This window comes from Phoca vitulina, unplaced genomic scaffold, assembly GCF_004348235.1.
Source record: "Phoca vitulina isolate PV1807 unplaced genomic scaffold, GSC_HSeal_1.0 scaffold11, whole genome shotgun sequence".
In the NCBI taxonomy this organism is placed as follows: Eukaryota; Metazoa; Chordata; class Mammalia; order Carnivora; family Phocidae; genus Phoca; species Phoca vitulina.
The window spans coordinates 12,490,884-12,507,037 of record NW_022589714.1 but is presented as its reverse complement, the minus strand read 5'-3'; the positions used below and the strand labels follow the sequence as shown (position 1 = coordinate 12,507,037).

General features: G+C 35.7%; 1 protein-coding gene across 1 annotated transcript in view; it reads left to right on the top strand.

The window, feature by feature from the left end:
• The window catches only part of MEI4 (meiotic double-stranded break formation protein 4), a 187,967-nt gene that overhangs the window by 95,736 nt on the left and 76,077 nt on the right, over positions 1-16,154 (top strand). Inside the window, exon 3 of the mRNA XM_032409417.1 lies at positions 13,018-13,149. Within this exon, the coding sequence (XP_032265308.1) occupies positions 13,018-13,149 (132 nt within the window). The remainder of the gene's footprint in view (positions 1-13,017; positions 13,150-16,154) is intronic.

Sequence of the window (16,154 nt, the reverse complement as noted above, 5' to 3'; positions counted from 1 at the left end):
GGGAGAAGCAGGCTCCCTGCTTAGATTGTGGGGCTCCATTCCAGGACCCTGAGATCATAACCTGAGCTGAAGGCAGATGCTGAACCGGCTGAGCCACCCAGGCACCCCTGAAATTGTTTTCTTAACACTTATTTCACAGAATTCATTTGTGAACTTGTGAGCACTCACCACTTTTCTGTTATCCTGTTGTGAAGTGTGATTTGATTTATCTAATATTAGAGAAGAATGTACATCTTTAAACAAATGTCAGTGACTCAACAGTACAAACCGTTTTGATTAAATGAGAAGGCATATGGTTTCTACAGCCCCTCACATCCTTTTGAGCACATAAAATGCCATGTTTTTATTATTTACTTTTGACTTCCACTCAGATGTCACACAATCCCTAATGTTAAGGAAATGAAATTTATTTCTATTAATTTGTTGCCTTTGAGAAGTTGGTCATAAATAAGCACAATACCCTTTGTATATAAGGCAGATGGCTGTTTCAAAGCTTGTTGGGTAGGGCTCCAAAGCTTTCCAGGTTCTGAGTCACATTGAACAAGTAATTTTTGAAAATGACCATCTAATGGAAATCACTGCCTGTGCCGCACCCAAGCCCATGTGATCATCTTCCAGGAAATATGAGGACTTTTATTAAGATGCTACTAGTCCCTTTTGGGGCTTTTGGATACTTCTGGACAGTGTCTTTAACACCAATCCCAGTAAGTGCTTAGCAGATAAAAAAGTTAAAATATCTATATATAATTATAATTCTGCTTTTTAACAGGTTATAGGAACTTAAATAGACATAGCTTTTCCTATATCGCTATTACATTTTGCTTATTTGAAACTAATTATTATAGCTCAGAGACTTCATTTGAATTTTATTTTGCTACCACAGCACTAGTGGTCTCTACCAGTATTTCAGAGTTTAAATTTTGATTTGAAAGACTTTTTTAAAATTATTCATTAAAAACTAACCATAGGGCCAAGTACTGTGGCATGCTATTAGAAGAGCCTATGCATGTGGTCCATATATACAATGGAATACTACTCAGCCATCAGAAAGGATGAATACCCAGCTTTTACATCAACATGGATGGGACTGAAGAAGATTATGCTAAGTGAAATAAGTCAAGCAGAGAAAGTCAATTATCATATGGTTTCACTTATTTGTGGAACATAAAGAATAGCATGGAGGACTTTAGGAGAAGGAAGGGAAAAATGAAGGGGGTGGAAATCGGAGGGGGAGATGAACCATGAGAGACTATGGACTCCAAGAAACAAACTGAGGGTTTTAGAGGGGAGGGGGTGGGGAGATGGGTTAACCCGGTGATGGGTATTAAGGAGGGCACGTACGGCATGGAGCACTGGGTGCTATACAAAAACAATGAATCGTGGATCACTACATCAAAAACTAATGATATATTGTATGGTGACTAACATAACATAATAAAATTAAATTAAAAAAATAAATAAAAATTAAAAAAAAAGAAGAGTCCATGCAATTACAATCCATACTCTTTAGATGCAGTTTATTCACCCATCCTGAAACTTACGCGGTCCCTACTATATTTAAAAGAAATCCTAAGGGCTTGCTCAGAGGCCTTGTTGAAATCAATGTGTTCTATGTCTGGGACTTCTTTTGATAAAACATAGCAACCCTACCATAAGAGGACAGGAATTAAAGTTAGTGTGGCCTGACATTATTTCTTAATTGATGCACTTTCCTAATGGACTCTGTATGCTCTTCTTAGTTCTCAAAAATTTTCTGCATAACAATGTCCTCAAATGGTCTCAGAATCCACATATATTATTCTGTAGATTGAGACATCTACTTTCATATTTTTAAAAATTCACATAGCACTTCCCACTTCTATTCCTTTAAGTGCCTTTTGTATGACTTCTCAGTAATTATACTGACTATATAATTAATTACATCTACAAGTACTTTGTATACTTTAGGATAAAATTCTTCAAATTTTGAGTTCAGTTCAAATAGCTAGATTCTCACATACTCATTATATTTGAAACTTTAATTCTGCTTTATCTTTTATATATATTATTTTTATTATCTCCAGACCAAAGATCATTTCTTTGATTGGGAAAAATGGTAGTAAGTTTTTCTTTTGTCATGTGTTAACTCTATACCATTTTTTCACTATGAGAAATAATAATGAAAAATGTCCTTTTTGCTGTAAACCTAAGCAAATATTTGTTTGCCTTTTGATTTTTTTTTAAGTCTTGCTTTATTTTGAAGCTCCATGATAAATACATCTTGATATAGTTCAGTGTCATTACATAGTTTAACTTTGCCCCTTACTTACACCTCTTCTCCCAGCAATCAGCTGACTCATACCTGTGTGCTTAACTCTTCCTCAGGCTCTGGGCTGTCACTTGTTTCATAACAATGATTCAGGGAGCCATGGATAATTTCGTTTCAAACTAGTAGATTAGTGGTGCTTCTGGAACTTCTGACCTCACATTCTAGTCCCAATTAACATTTTTTATGCCTTGTTCCCTATCTTGCAGACATGGAAACGGAGTTCCTGTCTTATTTATTTCTGCTTGCTTTTCTGCATTTGTCAGCCTTCCCAATTTCTTACCATCTACTCAAAACTGAGATCCTGCTGTCTACAGATAGATCATGGTTCTTCAAACATAACCTCTTCTCAAGATACTCCTTTTTTTGTTGTTGTACTCACTTGTCCGGGTGCCTGTTACTTCTTGCTGTTCTTATGTGGGCTGAACTTGTTTGCTATTACACTGTCTTTCGAAACATACTTCATAGGAGTTCCTCCCAGTGTTTATAAAGCCTAGGGCTTCCCTTTGGAAACTTCCAAGCTCTAGTTTGTAGATTTCCACTTAGTGGCACCTTTGAGATTTCCAGAATCTTGCCCATGGGTTTATACATAGTTTTAGAGCAAAATCCTACTATAATAAAGGCCTACTTGGAACTTTGCCCTAAAGAATTGGGCTGTACATATGTCAGACAAATGTACATATTTTTGGCCAACCACAAAGCTTGATCTAAGCATTCTTGGTCAATGCCTTGTTTTTCCTAATTTTCATTTTTTTTTCTTTTTTAAACTGAGCAGTATTCTTAGTCAGGAGATAGGCACCCACTGAGAGTCTCTTATCATTGTAGTCACAAAGAGATTAAATTCTCTGGGAACTAAAGCCAAAGGAGCAGATTCCGCATGTCTTTACCTATACTGTTTTTCCTCTGGCACATTAGTTAGTCCAGAGCTCAGTCATACCTGTGTCTCTCCTCCTTGAGAGAAGCAGTGGGGTAGGGAGGTATAAGTTCTCTGTAAAGCTGCAGATGTGATGGGTAAAAAAAAGGAGAGAGACATCTTTCTAATTCTATATGGTTATCTTCCTTTCTTAAAGTTAAAAATAGCTAACATTCATTTTACCAAGCACCATTATAAGTATTTCCATGTGTTAATTCATTTATGTTTCGAAACAGGCTGAGGCCTATGAAATAGTAGCTATTCTTATCCTCCTTTATTGGTGAGAAAACTAAGCTACAGAGAAGTATAGTAACTTACCCGTGGTCACATAGGCAGTACTTTACAGAGGCAGGTTTGAACAGGCAGTCTGACTTCAGAGTTTGAGCTTTTAATAACTAGATTATCTCACCTGTCAGAGATAGGGATAGTAGTAGTAATAGTTGTAAGGATAGTAGTAGTAGTAGTAGTAGTAGTAGTAGTAGTAGTAAGTAGTAGTAATAGTAGTAATACCAGCAGCAGAGAGATAGATAGGCAAAGTGCATCAACTTTTGGAAGCCTCCTGATAGGTTATGAGATAGAATTCTTAGAGAACATATAGATAATAACAGAATCCAAATGTATCCCAAATGTTCAAGAAAATGCTATACAGCAATACCATTTTGATAATTATATTTCTGTTACAAATTTCATTTCCAGTCTTTAATGGCTAGTGGTAAATTTTTTTAAGCAAAAAGGGAATTGAAGGGACTGCCATATATAATCTGTTTTTACTTCTCATCCATGACTCTTAGGTTTATTGACTTATCTTATTTACTGTAGGAGGAAGGTGTAGATAATTCCAATTTTTCCAATCCAGGGTTTTACACATATTTAAGAGAATATGTACTCAGGAATGTTAAAAAGTGATCTTAAAATAAAATTAAGATAATTCAATTTATAATAGCATGCAAAATTACAAGTCTTTGGAATAATTATCAAAAGTAGTATAAGATGTCTTTGCAGAAAACTACAAAACATTGTTGAAAATAAAGAGAAAAAATATTCCATGTTTATGGAGTCTAAGATTTAATATCATTAAGATGATAATATTTCTCAAATTGATCTAGAGATTCAACATAATCCCTATCAAAATCCCAACCTCCTTTTTTTTGCAGAAATTAACAAGCTGATGCTAAAGTTCACATGGAAATGAAAGGAACACAGACTAACCAAAACAATCTTGAAAAAGGAGAAAAAAGTTGGAGGATTTCAAAACTTACTACAAATCTATAAGCAATCAAGACACTGTGATTCTGGTCTAAGGATAAGCATATATATTAATACAATAGAACTGAGACTCCAACAGTAAACCTTTACATTTATAGTCAGTTGATTTCAAAAAGGATGCCAAGACAATTCAATGGAATAAATTCCTTTTTTCAACAAATGGTGAACAGCCAGACATCCACATACAAATGGACCATCTATCAAAATTAACTCAAAATGGATCATAGACCTAAAGAGATAAAACTGTAAACTCTGAGAAGGAAACAGATGAGTAAATATGTGTGGAGTTAGTCATTTGTTTCTTAGATATGACACCAAGAGAAAAAAAAATAGACAAACTTTTGTGCTATTAATGATGCCATCAAGAGAACAAACAGACAAACATTCCACAGAATGGAAGAAGATATTTGCAAATTATATATCTGATATGGGACCTGTATCTAGACTATATTAAAAAACTCTTAAAACTCAACAATAAGAAAATAAATAAGCCTGCTAAAAATAACTAAAGAATTTGAATAGATATTTCTGCAAAGAAGATATCCAAATAGCCAATGAACTCATGAAAAGATAACTCAAAATCATTAGTAATTAGGGAAGTACAAATCAAAACCACAATGAGAATCCACTTCACACCCTACAGTAGGATGGCTAAAATAAAAAGATAGAAATAGCAAGTGTTGATGAGGATGAAATGAAAATATGGGAAAATTGCAATCACTGTACATTGCTAGTGGGAATATCAAATGGTACAGTCACTTTAAAAAACTGTCAGTTCCTCAGAAAGTTAAACACAGCGTTATAATGTTATTGAGTAATGCCACTCCCAAGATATATATCCAAGGAATGAGAAATCTATATCTACCTAAAAACTTGTACATAGCAGCATTATTCCTAATAGCCAATAAGTGGAAACAACTCAAATGTCCATCAATTAGTGAGTGGATAAACAAAAGTTGTATATCCATACAATTTATTATTTAGACTTTAGAAGGAATGGAGCGCTGATACATGTTACAAAATATATGAACTTTGAAGAAATAATTATTCTAAATGAAAGAAGTCAGACACAAACACCACATATAGTGTAATATCATTCTATTATATGAAATATCCATATAGGCAAATCCATAGAGAGTGAATGTAGATTAGTGGTTTCTAGGGACTGAGGGAGCGGGCAATGGAGAGCTATCACTAATGGAATTTCTTTTTGGGGTTCCAGAATTAGATGGTAGTATTGTGTTGACTATACAACTCTGTTAACTATATAATATGTATCTCTCTCTATATAGATAGCTAGATAAATAGAGCATGTGGGAGCAAGAGATATATAATCAATAAAGATGTTATTTAAAAATGATCAAGTTGCAAAAGTCATTGCTGGTTGATCAGGGGAGAGCATGCAATCTCTGAGACTTTCAAAGGGAAGCTTAACCTTTGCTTTCCAGATGAATGAAGACATGGTAAATGATGAATTACTTTGATTTTAGACTTTTCTTCTTATCCTTCATAAGTATTAAGAGCTATAAATTTGCCTCCAAGTCCTTCTTCAGCTACATCCCACAAATGTCAGTATATTGTATTTTTATGTAGCAGGGTTTATGTGGAGTGAGTGTCCAGAGGGAGTGAGGGCTGCAGAGAGATTGACCCTCCAGGTCACAGGAAAGCCTTAAGGAAAGTGGCATCTTGGTGGGAACATTTTGGGCTGCAGGTGAGCCACCTTGATCCCTGTAGGAGTCTAGTTGCTAATGTAGGCAGGAAGACTTCAGGTTGCCAGTTTCTATGTAGAGAGGATCAGGGGAGGGTTATTGCCAGGCCAGGCTAAGCTTGAAAGGTCTTCAAGAGACCTAAAGTTCTGGATGGGCAGGTGGGGGCTGAACTCCGCCAGATGTCCTCATGCCCATACCATTCACCCACTATGCAACATCCAGAAACAGAGGAAAACCTCTTTCTCCTACAATGCCCCTTCCACATCCTCTACTGAGAAACCTAATACGTTGCTCATGTAAAGGAGAGATGTTTAAAAGAATGCTGTGTATTATGGCAGATCATATTTTGACAGGTGAACTGACAGCTGAGAGGTAATAAACTGATAACTGGCTTATGCCTCTATTTCTTATACTCTCATTGTCATATGTATCACATCCATGTACAAGACAATATTATATGTATTTTTTACTTTAAGCTGTCATATGTGTTTTGAAGAAATTAAAGGGAAAATATAATTTATCCAGATAATTAACTATTTTTGATGCCCTTCATTTCTTCCTAATATTCAAATTTCCCACTAGTATCATTTACACTAAGCATGAAAAAAAATTATTTCAACATTTCTTATACTATGGCTTGACTGGTTACATTTTGTTAATTTTACTTTTTATCTGAAAATATTTTAGCTTTCTTCTTGAATGATTTTTACTAGATATAAATTGCTGAGTGACATTTCTTTTTCTTTCAGCACTGTAAAGATATTAATCCAGTCTCTTCTACCTATCATAATTTCTGATGAGAAATCCACAGTTATTTGAATTATGTTTCCTAAATGTAAGGTATCATTTTTCTCTGGCTACTCTTAAGTTTTTCTCTTTATCTTATATTTTCAGGAGTTTGGCTCTGATATGCCTAGGCATTTTTTTTCATACTTACTATTTGGAGTGAGTGTCCAGAGGGAGTGAGATTCAGTGAGAGTTCAGTGAGATTCTGGAATGTGTACATTTATGTCTTTCACCAAATTCAGGAAGTTTTCAGCTATTATTTCTTCAAATATTTTCTGCCTATTCTGTCCCATTTTTTCTTCTGGATTCCTACTATGCTTATGATAGACCTTTTTTTAATATTGTCACATATGTCCCTGAGATTCTGTTCATTCCTTGGATTGCATAAATTCTGTTAAGTTACATACTCAAGTATTTATCTTCATTCTGCTCCTAAGCTCATCTGCCTTGAATTTTTTATTTCATATACTCTTGAATCCCTTTTTGGTTCTTTTCAATAGTTTCTCTCTCTGTACTGATAATTTGTATCTTTTCAGTCAGTACGAGAATTAGGCATAGTTCTAATATCTGTTTTAAAATCTCTTTTTTACAACCCATACTACAGAATCATGGTTGCTGCTGCTTCTGCCATAATTGAGGAAGCACAGAAATGGAACTTTCCAAAGCTGTCAGCCCAGAACTATAGCATTTCTGTCATCATCAGGCATCTCCTGAATCAGGAAGACTCTTTCACCATAACTGTTCAAGAATCCTGCTGCATCTGCTACAAACTGTATCTTATTCACAAAGGATGCCCTGCAATCTGCCCTTTACCCCAAATAATTCTATGTCTTACATAAGATTGACTGATTAGGAAAATTTAAATTATATCCAGAACCTTCTCTGAAAGAAAGTTTTAGAAACATAGTTTTAGCCTTTTTAGTACAGCTTCTTGCTTGAAGAATACTTGAAAGGATACTCCAATCTATCTGCTATAGACTACCCCTCTCATTATTCAACATTATATTTTCCCTTTTTCAAACCTTCCCAAAATATCAATAGCAAAAACAGTGTACTTTGAAGACATAATATACCAATGCTCTGTAGAAACAAAAATCTATAGAGCTCTTCTCAAAAGGAAGGATTCAAAGTCTCAATCATTTCTTTTTTTTTTTTTTTTTTAAGATTTTATTTATTTATTTGAGAGAGAGAGAATGAGAGAGAGCAAGCACATGAGAGGGGGGAGGGTCAGAGGGAGAAGCAGACTCTCTGCTGAGCAGGGAGCCCGATGCGGGACTCGATCCAGGGACTCCAGGATCATGACCTGAGCCGAAGGCAGTTGCTTAACCAACTGAGCCACCCAGGCGCCCTCAATCATTTCTTGTGATGTGATACGACTTTATATGATGATGTGATAATCATGCCTATGCTAATTCCATCACAATTCTAGTTTGATATGTTGTAATTCATAGACTAAATTATAAAGTGAGCCACTGCCAAAATAACCTACCCATACACACACATATACACACACACACAGAAAAAATAACCCTTCATGGCCTTCAGTTATAAGTGGTTATAAGTCCAATTTGTATTGACTTTCTTCCTCCACTGCCAGTTACATCCTCCCTTTGTCAATTAGTTGTATTAACCCACGGTTTCATCCCTAAAGGATCTGGCCTTTGGGTGGTCTTATCTCATGAGTTTGCTATAGTATTCTATTTAGTTATTACTAGTTGGACAGTAATACCAGGCAACCCCTGGCTTCCAAACACAATCTTCTCTGCTGCCATTGTGTTTTAAATTCCTGTTTTCCTCAATCAGAGATCAATTGCTCCAGTCAACACAGGAACCCCCTTTTTGCACTGGCAGAGTGGTGAAAGAACTCCATATAGAAATCTCAATTTCCGGTTCATGAAATAATTGTTGGGTCCTTTGGTAGGAACCATTTTTACTTGTTTATTTAGACATCTAAACCAGAATCCAGTGTCACAGGGTGTGAAGAATACTTTACCAGTGAATCATTAGATGTAATATTGAGAGTTCCCAGTCTCTTTCATACCTTGGTTTCTGAATTCAAACATTCTGGCTATCAGAGAAAGAGCATCATATATTGGTCATTGGCTTAGAACATAATTTTCCTATAATTCAACCTTAAAAAGAGTGGTATTCTAGTTGGAACTAACTGCTCAAGCAGTGCTTCTTCTTTTATTTCCTGCTTGATCACAAATTTATATATATTACAGCTCCTTGATGACAGAGTATTGCTGTGTATACCTGACTTTAGGTAATACTGTTCAAATGAGCAGCTTTGGGCACTTAATCACTTGGTGTCCCATGATGAGACAGTCATTTAATCTCTAGTAGGGCCAAATAGTGTTTTTTATATATGTGTGTGTGTTTATGTGTTTATATGTGTGTGTGTGTGTGTGTGTGTGTGTATATATATATGACTATATTATATATTTGTATATTTAATATATATTATACATGTTATATAAAATATATTTATATAGTTATATATACACAAATAAATATATTTATTAAATATACATTGTTGTATTTATATATACATATAGAAATACTAACTATATAATATAAATATTTATATGTATATATAACTATATATTTATATGTGTATATATATTTATACACATGTATATGTATACATATATATATGTATTTGTCAAAACAAGGGTTTGACTTTCTCCCCAAACCAAGGGTTGTCCTTTGTGATTTTCTTATTAGACTCAACCACAGGCTTCATACAGTTACTGATTAGCTCCAAGAATATTGGATATGGTCCATAAGGTCCACGTGGCAGAGTTGCTTCTTCCTCAACTTAGGTCATAAGGTCCACGTGGCAGAGTTGCTTCTTCCTCAACTTAGACCTGCTAGAGCTCTTTATACTACTCTGGGCTCTTCTCAAAGTTTATAGACATGATTTACTCAACATGTGCATCCAAGGGGTAAACTGAAATGAATATATGTTGCCTCAGATATCCACAAATGCCCACCAAGTATTATATATTTTTATTACTGATAGGAAATACATACTAAAGCAACTTGTGTTTCACTTTGCAAGGGGTATTCCAACATGCGTCGGACCCAGAAATGTCCCAAGTGTATCAGGTACCTGAATCCTGGGGTTTACTTTCTTCCAATGTATGTACTTTACCAGGACCTTTAAAACCACTGCCATATAAGCGTGATATTGATATAGTACACCAGCATGATGTCCTGTGGAATGTTTTGATGATCCGAGTCCTATGAACTAAATAATGACACAGAACCAGCAAATTGACACGGTCTTAAATAGGACAGAAAAAGTATAATGATGACTCCTAGGTGAATGCAAACTGCTTTTTATCCTTATTGGGATAATAAAAAAAAAAAATTTCCCAGATTAAGACCTAACAAATATCAGAAGCCAGGAAAGAAACTACAACTGGAATAGTATCATTGTGAATTAGAAACACCCCTGATGAAGTTTGTGCTTATTCACTGCCATTCTCCAAGAGCTTTCTGTCTTCTACACAGGTCAAATAGGCAAATGTGTTGGGCATGTGGTAGGAATTTCCACCTCTGCATATTTCAAGACTGAAATGTCAGCACTGGGCTCTGTGAGTCCTCCAGGGGAATATGTAGATGTAGATCAAAACACATTTGGTTTGGGCGAGTTTATAGGTATTTGAGGAGGCTGAGTTTATAGGAATGACTTCCTAAACCACTGGGCCATCAAGGTAGCATCCTACTGCTTCTGTCAGCATTAAGAACTTGCAAAAGTAGGGAACCTCTAAACCAGCTACAGGATAAAGGAACTCTGCCACAGTCTGCACCAACAGGATGCATGTCGTGTGCCCTGCTTCTCTTCTTCCATAATGCACTTCTAAATCAAGGTCTCAGTTCTGATTAGCAGAACTCAAATAATATCCAAAATCCAAACTGCACAGGAATCTGGGGAAAATTGTTTCTAGGTTCCAGTCCCTGCAATACAGGAAGATGTGCTAGAGTAGAAAAAGATGGCATGTGTGTTGTTTTCAACCATGTTTTTACTACGGTAGACTCTCCTATGTAAGCCCTGGCTTCCATGCCAGCCTCTTTCAAAAGTTCCACTGTATTTACAAAAGGGCAAGTGTCAATTAAAATGTAAGGAAGAATAGAAGCCATTTTTATAAAAATGCTCACAAAATTTAAATTACCTTAACAGTTATATACTTAGTCTTTGTTCTCTTATGAACTTCAGTCATACTGGGGAGACTGTAACAATTCCTATCTAGGTTATGGAAAAGGTCTTTATGATGAACTTCTCTTCTGAGCACTGTTCTCTAATAGGATTGTATTAACTCTAGAAAAAGATTTTATTTCTAGTATTTAACTTTTCAGGGTTCAATGAATTAAACTTCTGTAACCTTTAAGCTTTTCTATTATCAACCTACGTTATATTAACATGTAACACTTACTGAGCATTTACTGGGTGCCTGGCACTATGGTAACCATTTTTACTATCTAACTTCATATGCACAGCAACTGAAGTGGGTGCCGTCACAATCATTATTTTGCAGATGTGGAAGCTCAGACCTAAAAAGTTAAGTAACTTGCTAGTACAAGTTAATAAGCAGTGGAGCTAATATTTGACTCAGGCAGTGTTAGATTCTAGAGTCTACAAACCTAACCCTGTGACCACCCTCATAATTTTATTCTCACTCTCTAAAGTACCTTTTGTTTCACTGTGAATTTTTTTCTTTATCTCATAAAGACTTACATATTAAGAAAGGAGGGAAACAACAAGAACATCAGTGAAATACCCAACAGAATTTTTTTAGAGCTTAGATAAGGTACAAACAAAAATGTAAACAATCTGCAAAAAAATGGCACTGGAAAAATACAGAGGGTGTGAGTATTAGAATTACAGAGAGTGTGAGTCTTAGCCAGTTACATGATTGAGAAACAACAATGATAAATAACTATGATTTCCTATGGTAATAAACTGATGTGGTTTTAGAACTGAGTTGACAAGTTGACTTAGAAAACTATTATTAAGAACTAGTTATGCATATCCAGATTTATAATAGAAATTTCTTTTGAACTCTATAATCTGTTAACTATTTTATTGTCATTGATTAACTTTTAAAGTATATTACTAAAATATCAATTTGAGAAATACCTATGTTAAGTCTTTATCTTAAAGGACACAGGTGACATTTCCTACTTTCATGTGGCATTATTTAGCATTGTCATTTAGACATTTTATATACAAAAGCAGTGTCTCCGCAATACGATTTTAATCTATAGAACATGACAAGGTAGGTGCTATTTCTTTGTTTCAGGATACTTCTGAAGCCTCCTTTCTCCAAAATATATTAAGGGACATGTTTAATGAAGTTCCAGCTTTGAGTTATACACACCTTAATGTGATTAATAATGAAATGGCCTTTTTCTTAATAATTATATGGGATATAGTTTATTGTCTCTCATTGTCCGTTTACATTTATTTAGTGGTGAGTACTTTTTGCTGCCTCTAGATGAAAATTTAGGGTCCTACATTTTTTTCTCCTCTCTCTAAAGTGCCTCTCTTTTGACTTATAGAGAACAAAGAAGTCCTTCCCACCTGTCTCCAATGTGGAAGTGGGATTCATAGTGCACCAATATCTATCCCAAAAGACATCTTCAAACTCCATTCTTTCACCTTTTATATATATCTATATCTATACCTATACTTATATTTAGTGGGTAAGGGCTTAAGAGTCTTATCTTCTTTATTCAGTCTATGTATGGTCTATCATCTAAATATATTTATTTTGATACTTCAACTAAAACTTCCATTTCAGCACTTTGTCATACATTTCAAAATATTAACTCCTGTACAAAATTTTAAAAACTTATATAGTTATAATTTGTCTATTTCATAATTTTGCTTAAGAATGATCCAGAATTATGCTGACACCTTTTGTACTCCTAACAGTATGGATTTAGTAATAAAGTCTTAGAAATCGCCCACTAAATATATTTTGACCTGACTTGATAGAAAATGGAAACCTATTCATTTTTATCTTTAGTTTCAGGTGCAGCATTATGTTTCTCAGAGTCTGGTAACCCTGGGAAGTTGCAGCTTGTTGAGAAAATCTATAATATCTCTGCTTTTATCAGAAGTAAACAGCTTCAGTGATGTTCTGGGTACCATCGATCAGGTACATATAGCCTGAAACTGTAACTCTTATTTATAGTTAATACAGCTACAGACTTTTCTTTCTTTTTGTCCTCTCTCCACTTCTTGCCAGGTTGATATTTTAGTTATTACCTTTTTATCCCCTAGAGTATGTGAATACTGTTACTGTCTACTAAAATTGTAAAGATACTTTTAGAAAATAGTTTCCAAAATAATACCATCTTATCATGCTTACATGTATATGTATGCCAAAGGTGCCAATGGTAACAAGGAATGCTTAGATGAATGGCCTTAAATCTAATTGGGCAGCATGTTCCTAAAGCAAAACGGTGAGAGAAAAGTGAATGGGAGACGATGCTAAATGTAAAAGAAACCTCTCACCAGTGGTTTTCATTTCTAATTGCTCATGAGAATCATCTGGTTAACTTCTAAATATCCCGCTGTGAAGCCATATGCTAGTTCAATTAAATGGAGGTCTCCGGGTTTAAGATGCAGGTATTGGTATTCTTTTAAAACTCTTCAGGTATCCCAATGTGCAGTCAAGGTTGAAAACTCATGCTCTAGGCCCTCTCCTCTGTGCAAATTCTTACATCAGTGCTGATAAACGTGTCTAAGGAACTGAAGTCATTAACATATTTTAATGTTGACCCTGGTATATTATGTGTTCACTTTGTCAACCATTGTAATATTATTACTGTCTCTGTGGTAGAATTAAGCACAATTAAAGGAAATCAGAGACAGGAAGATATGTTTTGGTAAAGAAGAACAAATTTAAGTAGAAAAAATACTATGCATATAATTTTAAATACTGTTTAACTATTACTTATATCTCAGTTGCCTACATTTGACAATATATTCCAAAAATATGTATAATCTAATTGAATTCACTGAATGACATGATAAATCATCTAGGCAGCAATTTTTCAAGGGACTACTAAATGGTAAACTCTCTTAAGTGCTCTGTGAGATTTTTTTAAAGTAATTGTTACTGATGTTAAGGAGCTAAAAATTCATTTGGGAAACAGTGAAGTGCTAAAATTCTTGGTGTTTGTAGGAGCTCCAACATCAAGAAGTGATCAAGGTAGGTTGCAGGTCCCTGAAAGGACTTCATGGATAAGAAACAACTTGAAAAATGTATTTGAAAAACAGAAGATAACAGAATATAGAGGCATTGAGTGTAATTTTTAAAATGTGTGCCCAGGGGCACCTGGGTAGCTCAGTCGGTTAAGCATGCGACTCCTGGTGTCAGCTCAGGTCATGATCTCATGGGTCATGAGATGGAGCCCTACATGGGACTCTGTGCTCAGCGGGGGGGTCTGCTTGAAGATTCTCTCCCTCTGACCCGCCCCCACTTGTGTGTGTTCTCTCTTTCTAAAATAAAGAAATAAATCTTAAAAAAAATAAATAAAATGCATGCCCAGCATTCTAAAAAGCAAGGTAAGGTCATGGAATTTAAAAACAGGATGCAATGTGGGAAATGACTTTGATCAAATCAGATTATTTGTGTGGAAAACAGCAAAGTACAGACAAGAAATTTTTATTTACATGTTCTCATTTAATCTTCACAAATCTCCATGAAGTAGTTGTACTTTTTACCCAGTATATAGATAAAGAAATCAAACCTTAGAGTGGTTAAGCAACTTGACCAAAATTGCAGAAAGAACATATTTTAAAGCCATAATTCAAACAGAGGTATTTTGATTGTAAAATCATTTGAGAATAAGAATAAGAAGAACACAACAGTAACTACTTTTTGGCAGGTAATAATGCATTAATATGCTTTACATGAATTTTCCCAATCGAGATGTTAGTATAGTTGTTTAAAGACAAAGATATGGAAACTACTACTTGGCATTCTTATAGTAGACAACAACATTCACTCCAGCCATTTTAAGCAGAAAGGATGCATAAGTAGCTATGGATTGTTGAGAGGGCTCAGGCTGTACTTTCATGAACGACTCCCATAATCATACAGCAGAATTTGGCTGCCAGAGGATTTGCCGCCCTTATCATCATGAATAGGAAGCTGCCTGCTGAATCACCAGTTCCAGAAAACAGTCCTGCCACAATGTACAACAGACAAAGGTGTGCCCTGTGCTGTACCTGTCTCACTATGTGATTCAGTTTGAACTACAAAGTTTGTGTGAGTGCATTTGTTTCTAAACCAACTTTCTATTCATAACCCTAGCAGCAAGAGAGTATAGGAAATGTAGTTTAACAAATGCAGAGGAACGGGATCAAGATGGCAGGATAGGAAGATCCTGAGTTTACCTCCTCCCATGGACACACCAAGACTACAACTACATATAGAGCATCTCTCTCTGAGAAGAACATGAAGACTATCAGAACAACTTTAACACAGCTAAAGATATAAAGAAAAAGCCACATCAAAAGGGGTATTTTGGTTGGGACCTAAAACGTCCAGCATGGCAACCCACAAATGAAAGAGATATCACAGGTGTGGAGGTCTTTCCTGAAGAGTGAGAGGTTCAAGCCCACATTGACCACCTCCTCCCTTCAAGGATATGCACCAGGAAGGTAAGCCCCCATGATATCTGGCTTTGAAAGTAGGGCTTAACTCTAGGATCTTTGAAAATCAGTAGGGCTTAGCTTCAGGAAAGCAAGAGAGCTATAGGAAACTGACATTGTTCTTCATGGCCTGAGCACAATCTCACTCACTCTGGGATCCAGCATAGAGGCAGCAGTTTGAAAAGCACCTGGGCCATACATGAAGGAGATTTACTGACTACTTTTAGGGCAAGTGCTGGAGGGGCAGGGATCTATAGGAACTTTCTCTGGGAACAAAAGTGCTGACAGGCACCATTTTTCTTATCCTCCTTCAGCCTAGTTAGCCCATGCTAGTTCTGAACACTCTTCATCTACCTTGACAGCACTGGGTGATCCACTCAGGTGTTCTGTGGCTGCCCTGTGCAAACACACCTACCTTGCCAGGTGCCCTTCCAAAGTGGCTCCCACCCTGCCATACATGGTGGGCAGCCTGGCTATGTCCAGGACTCCTCCAAAGCA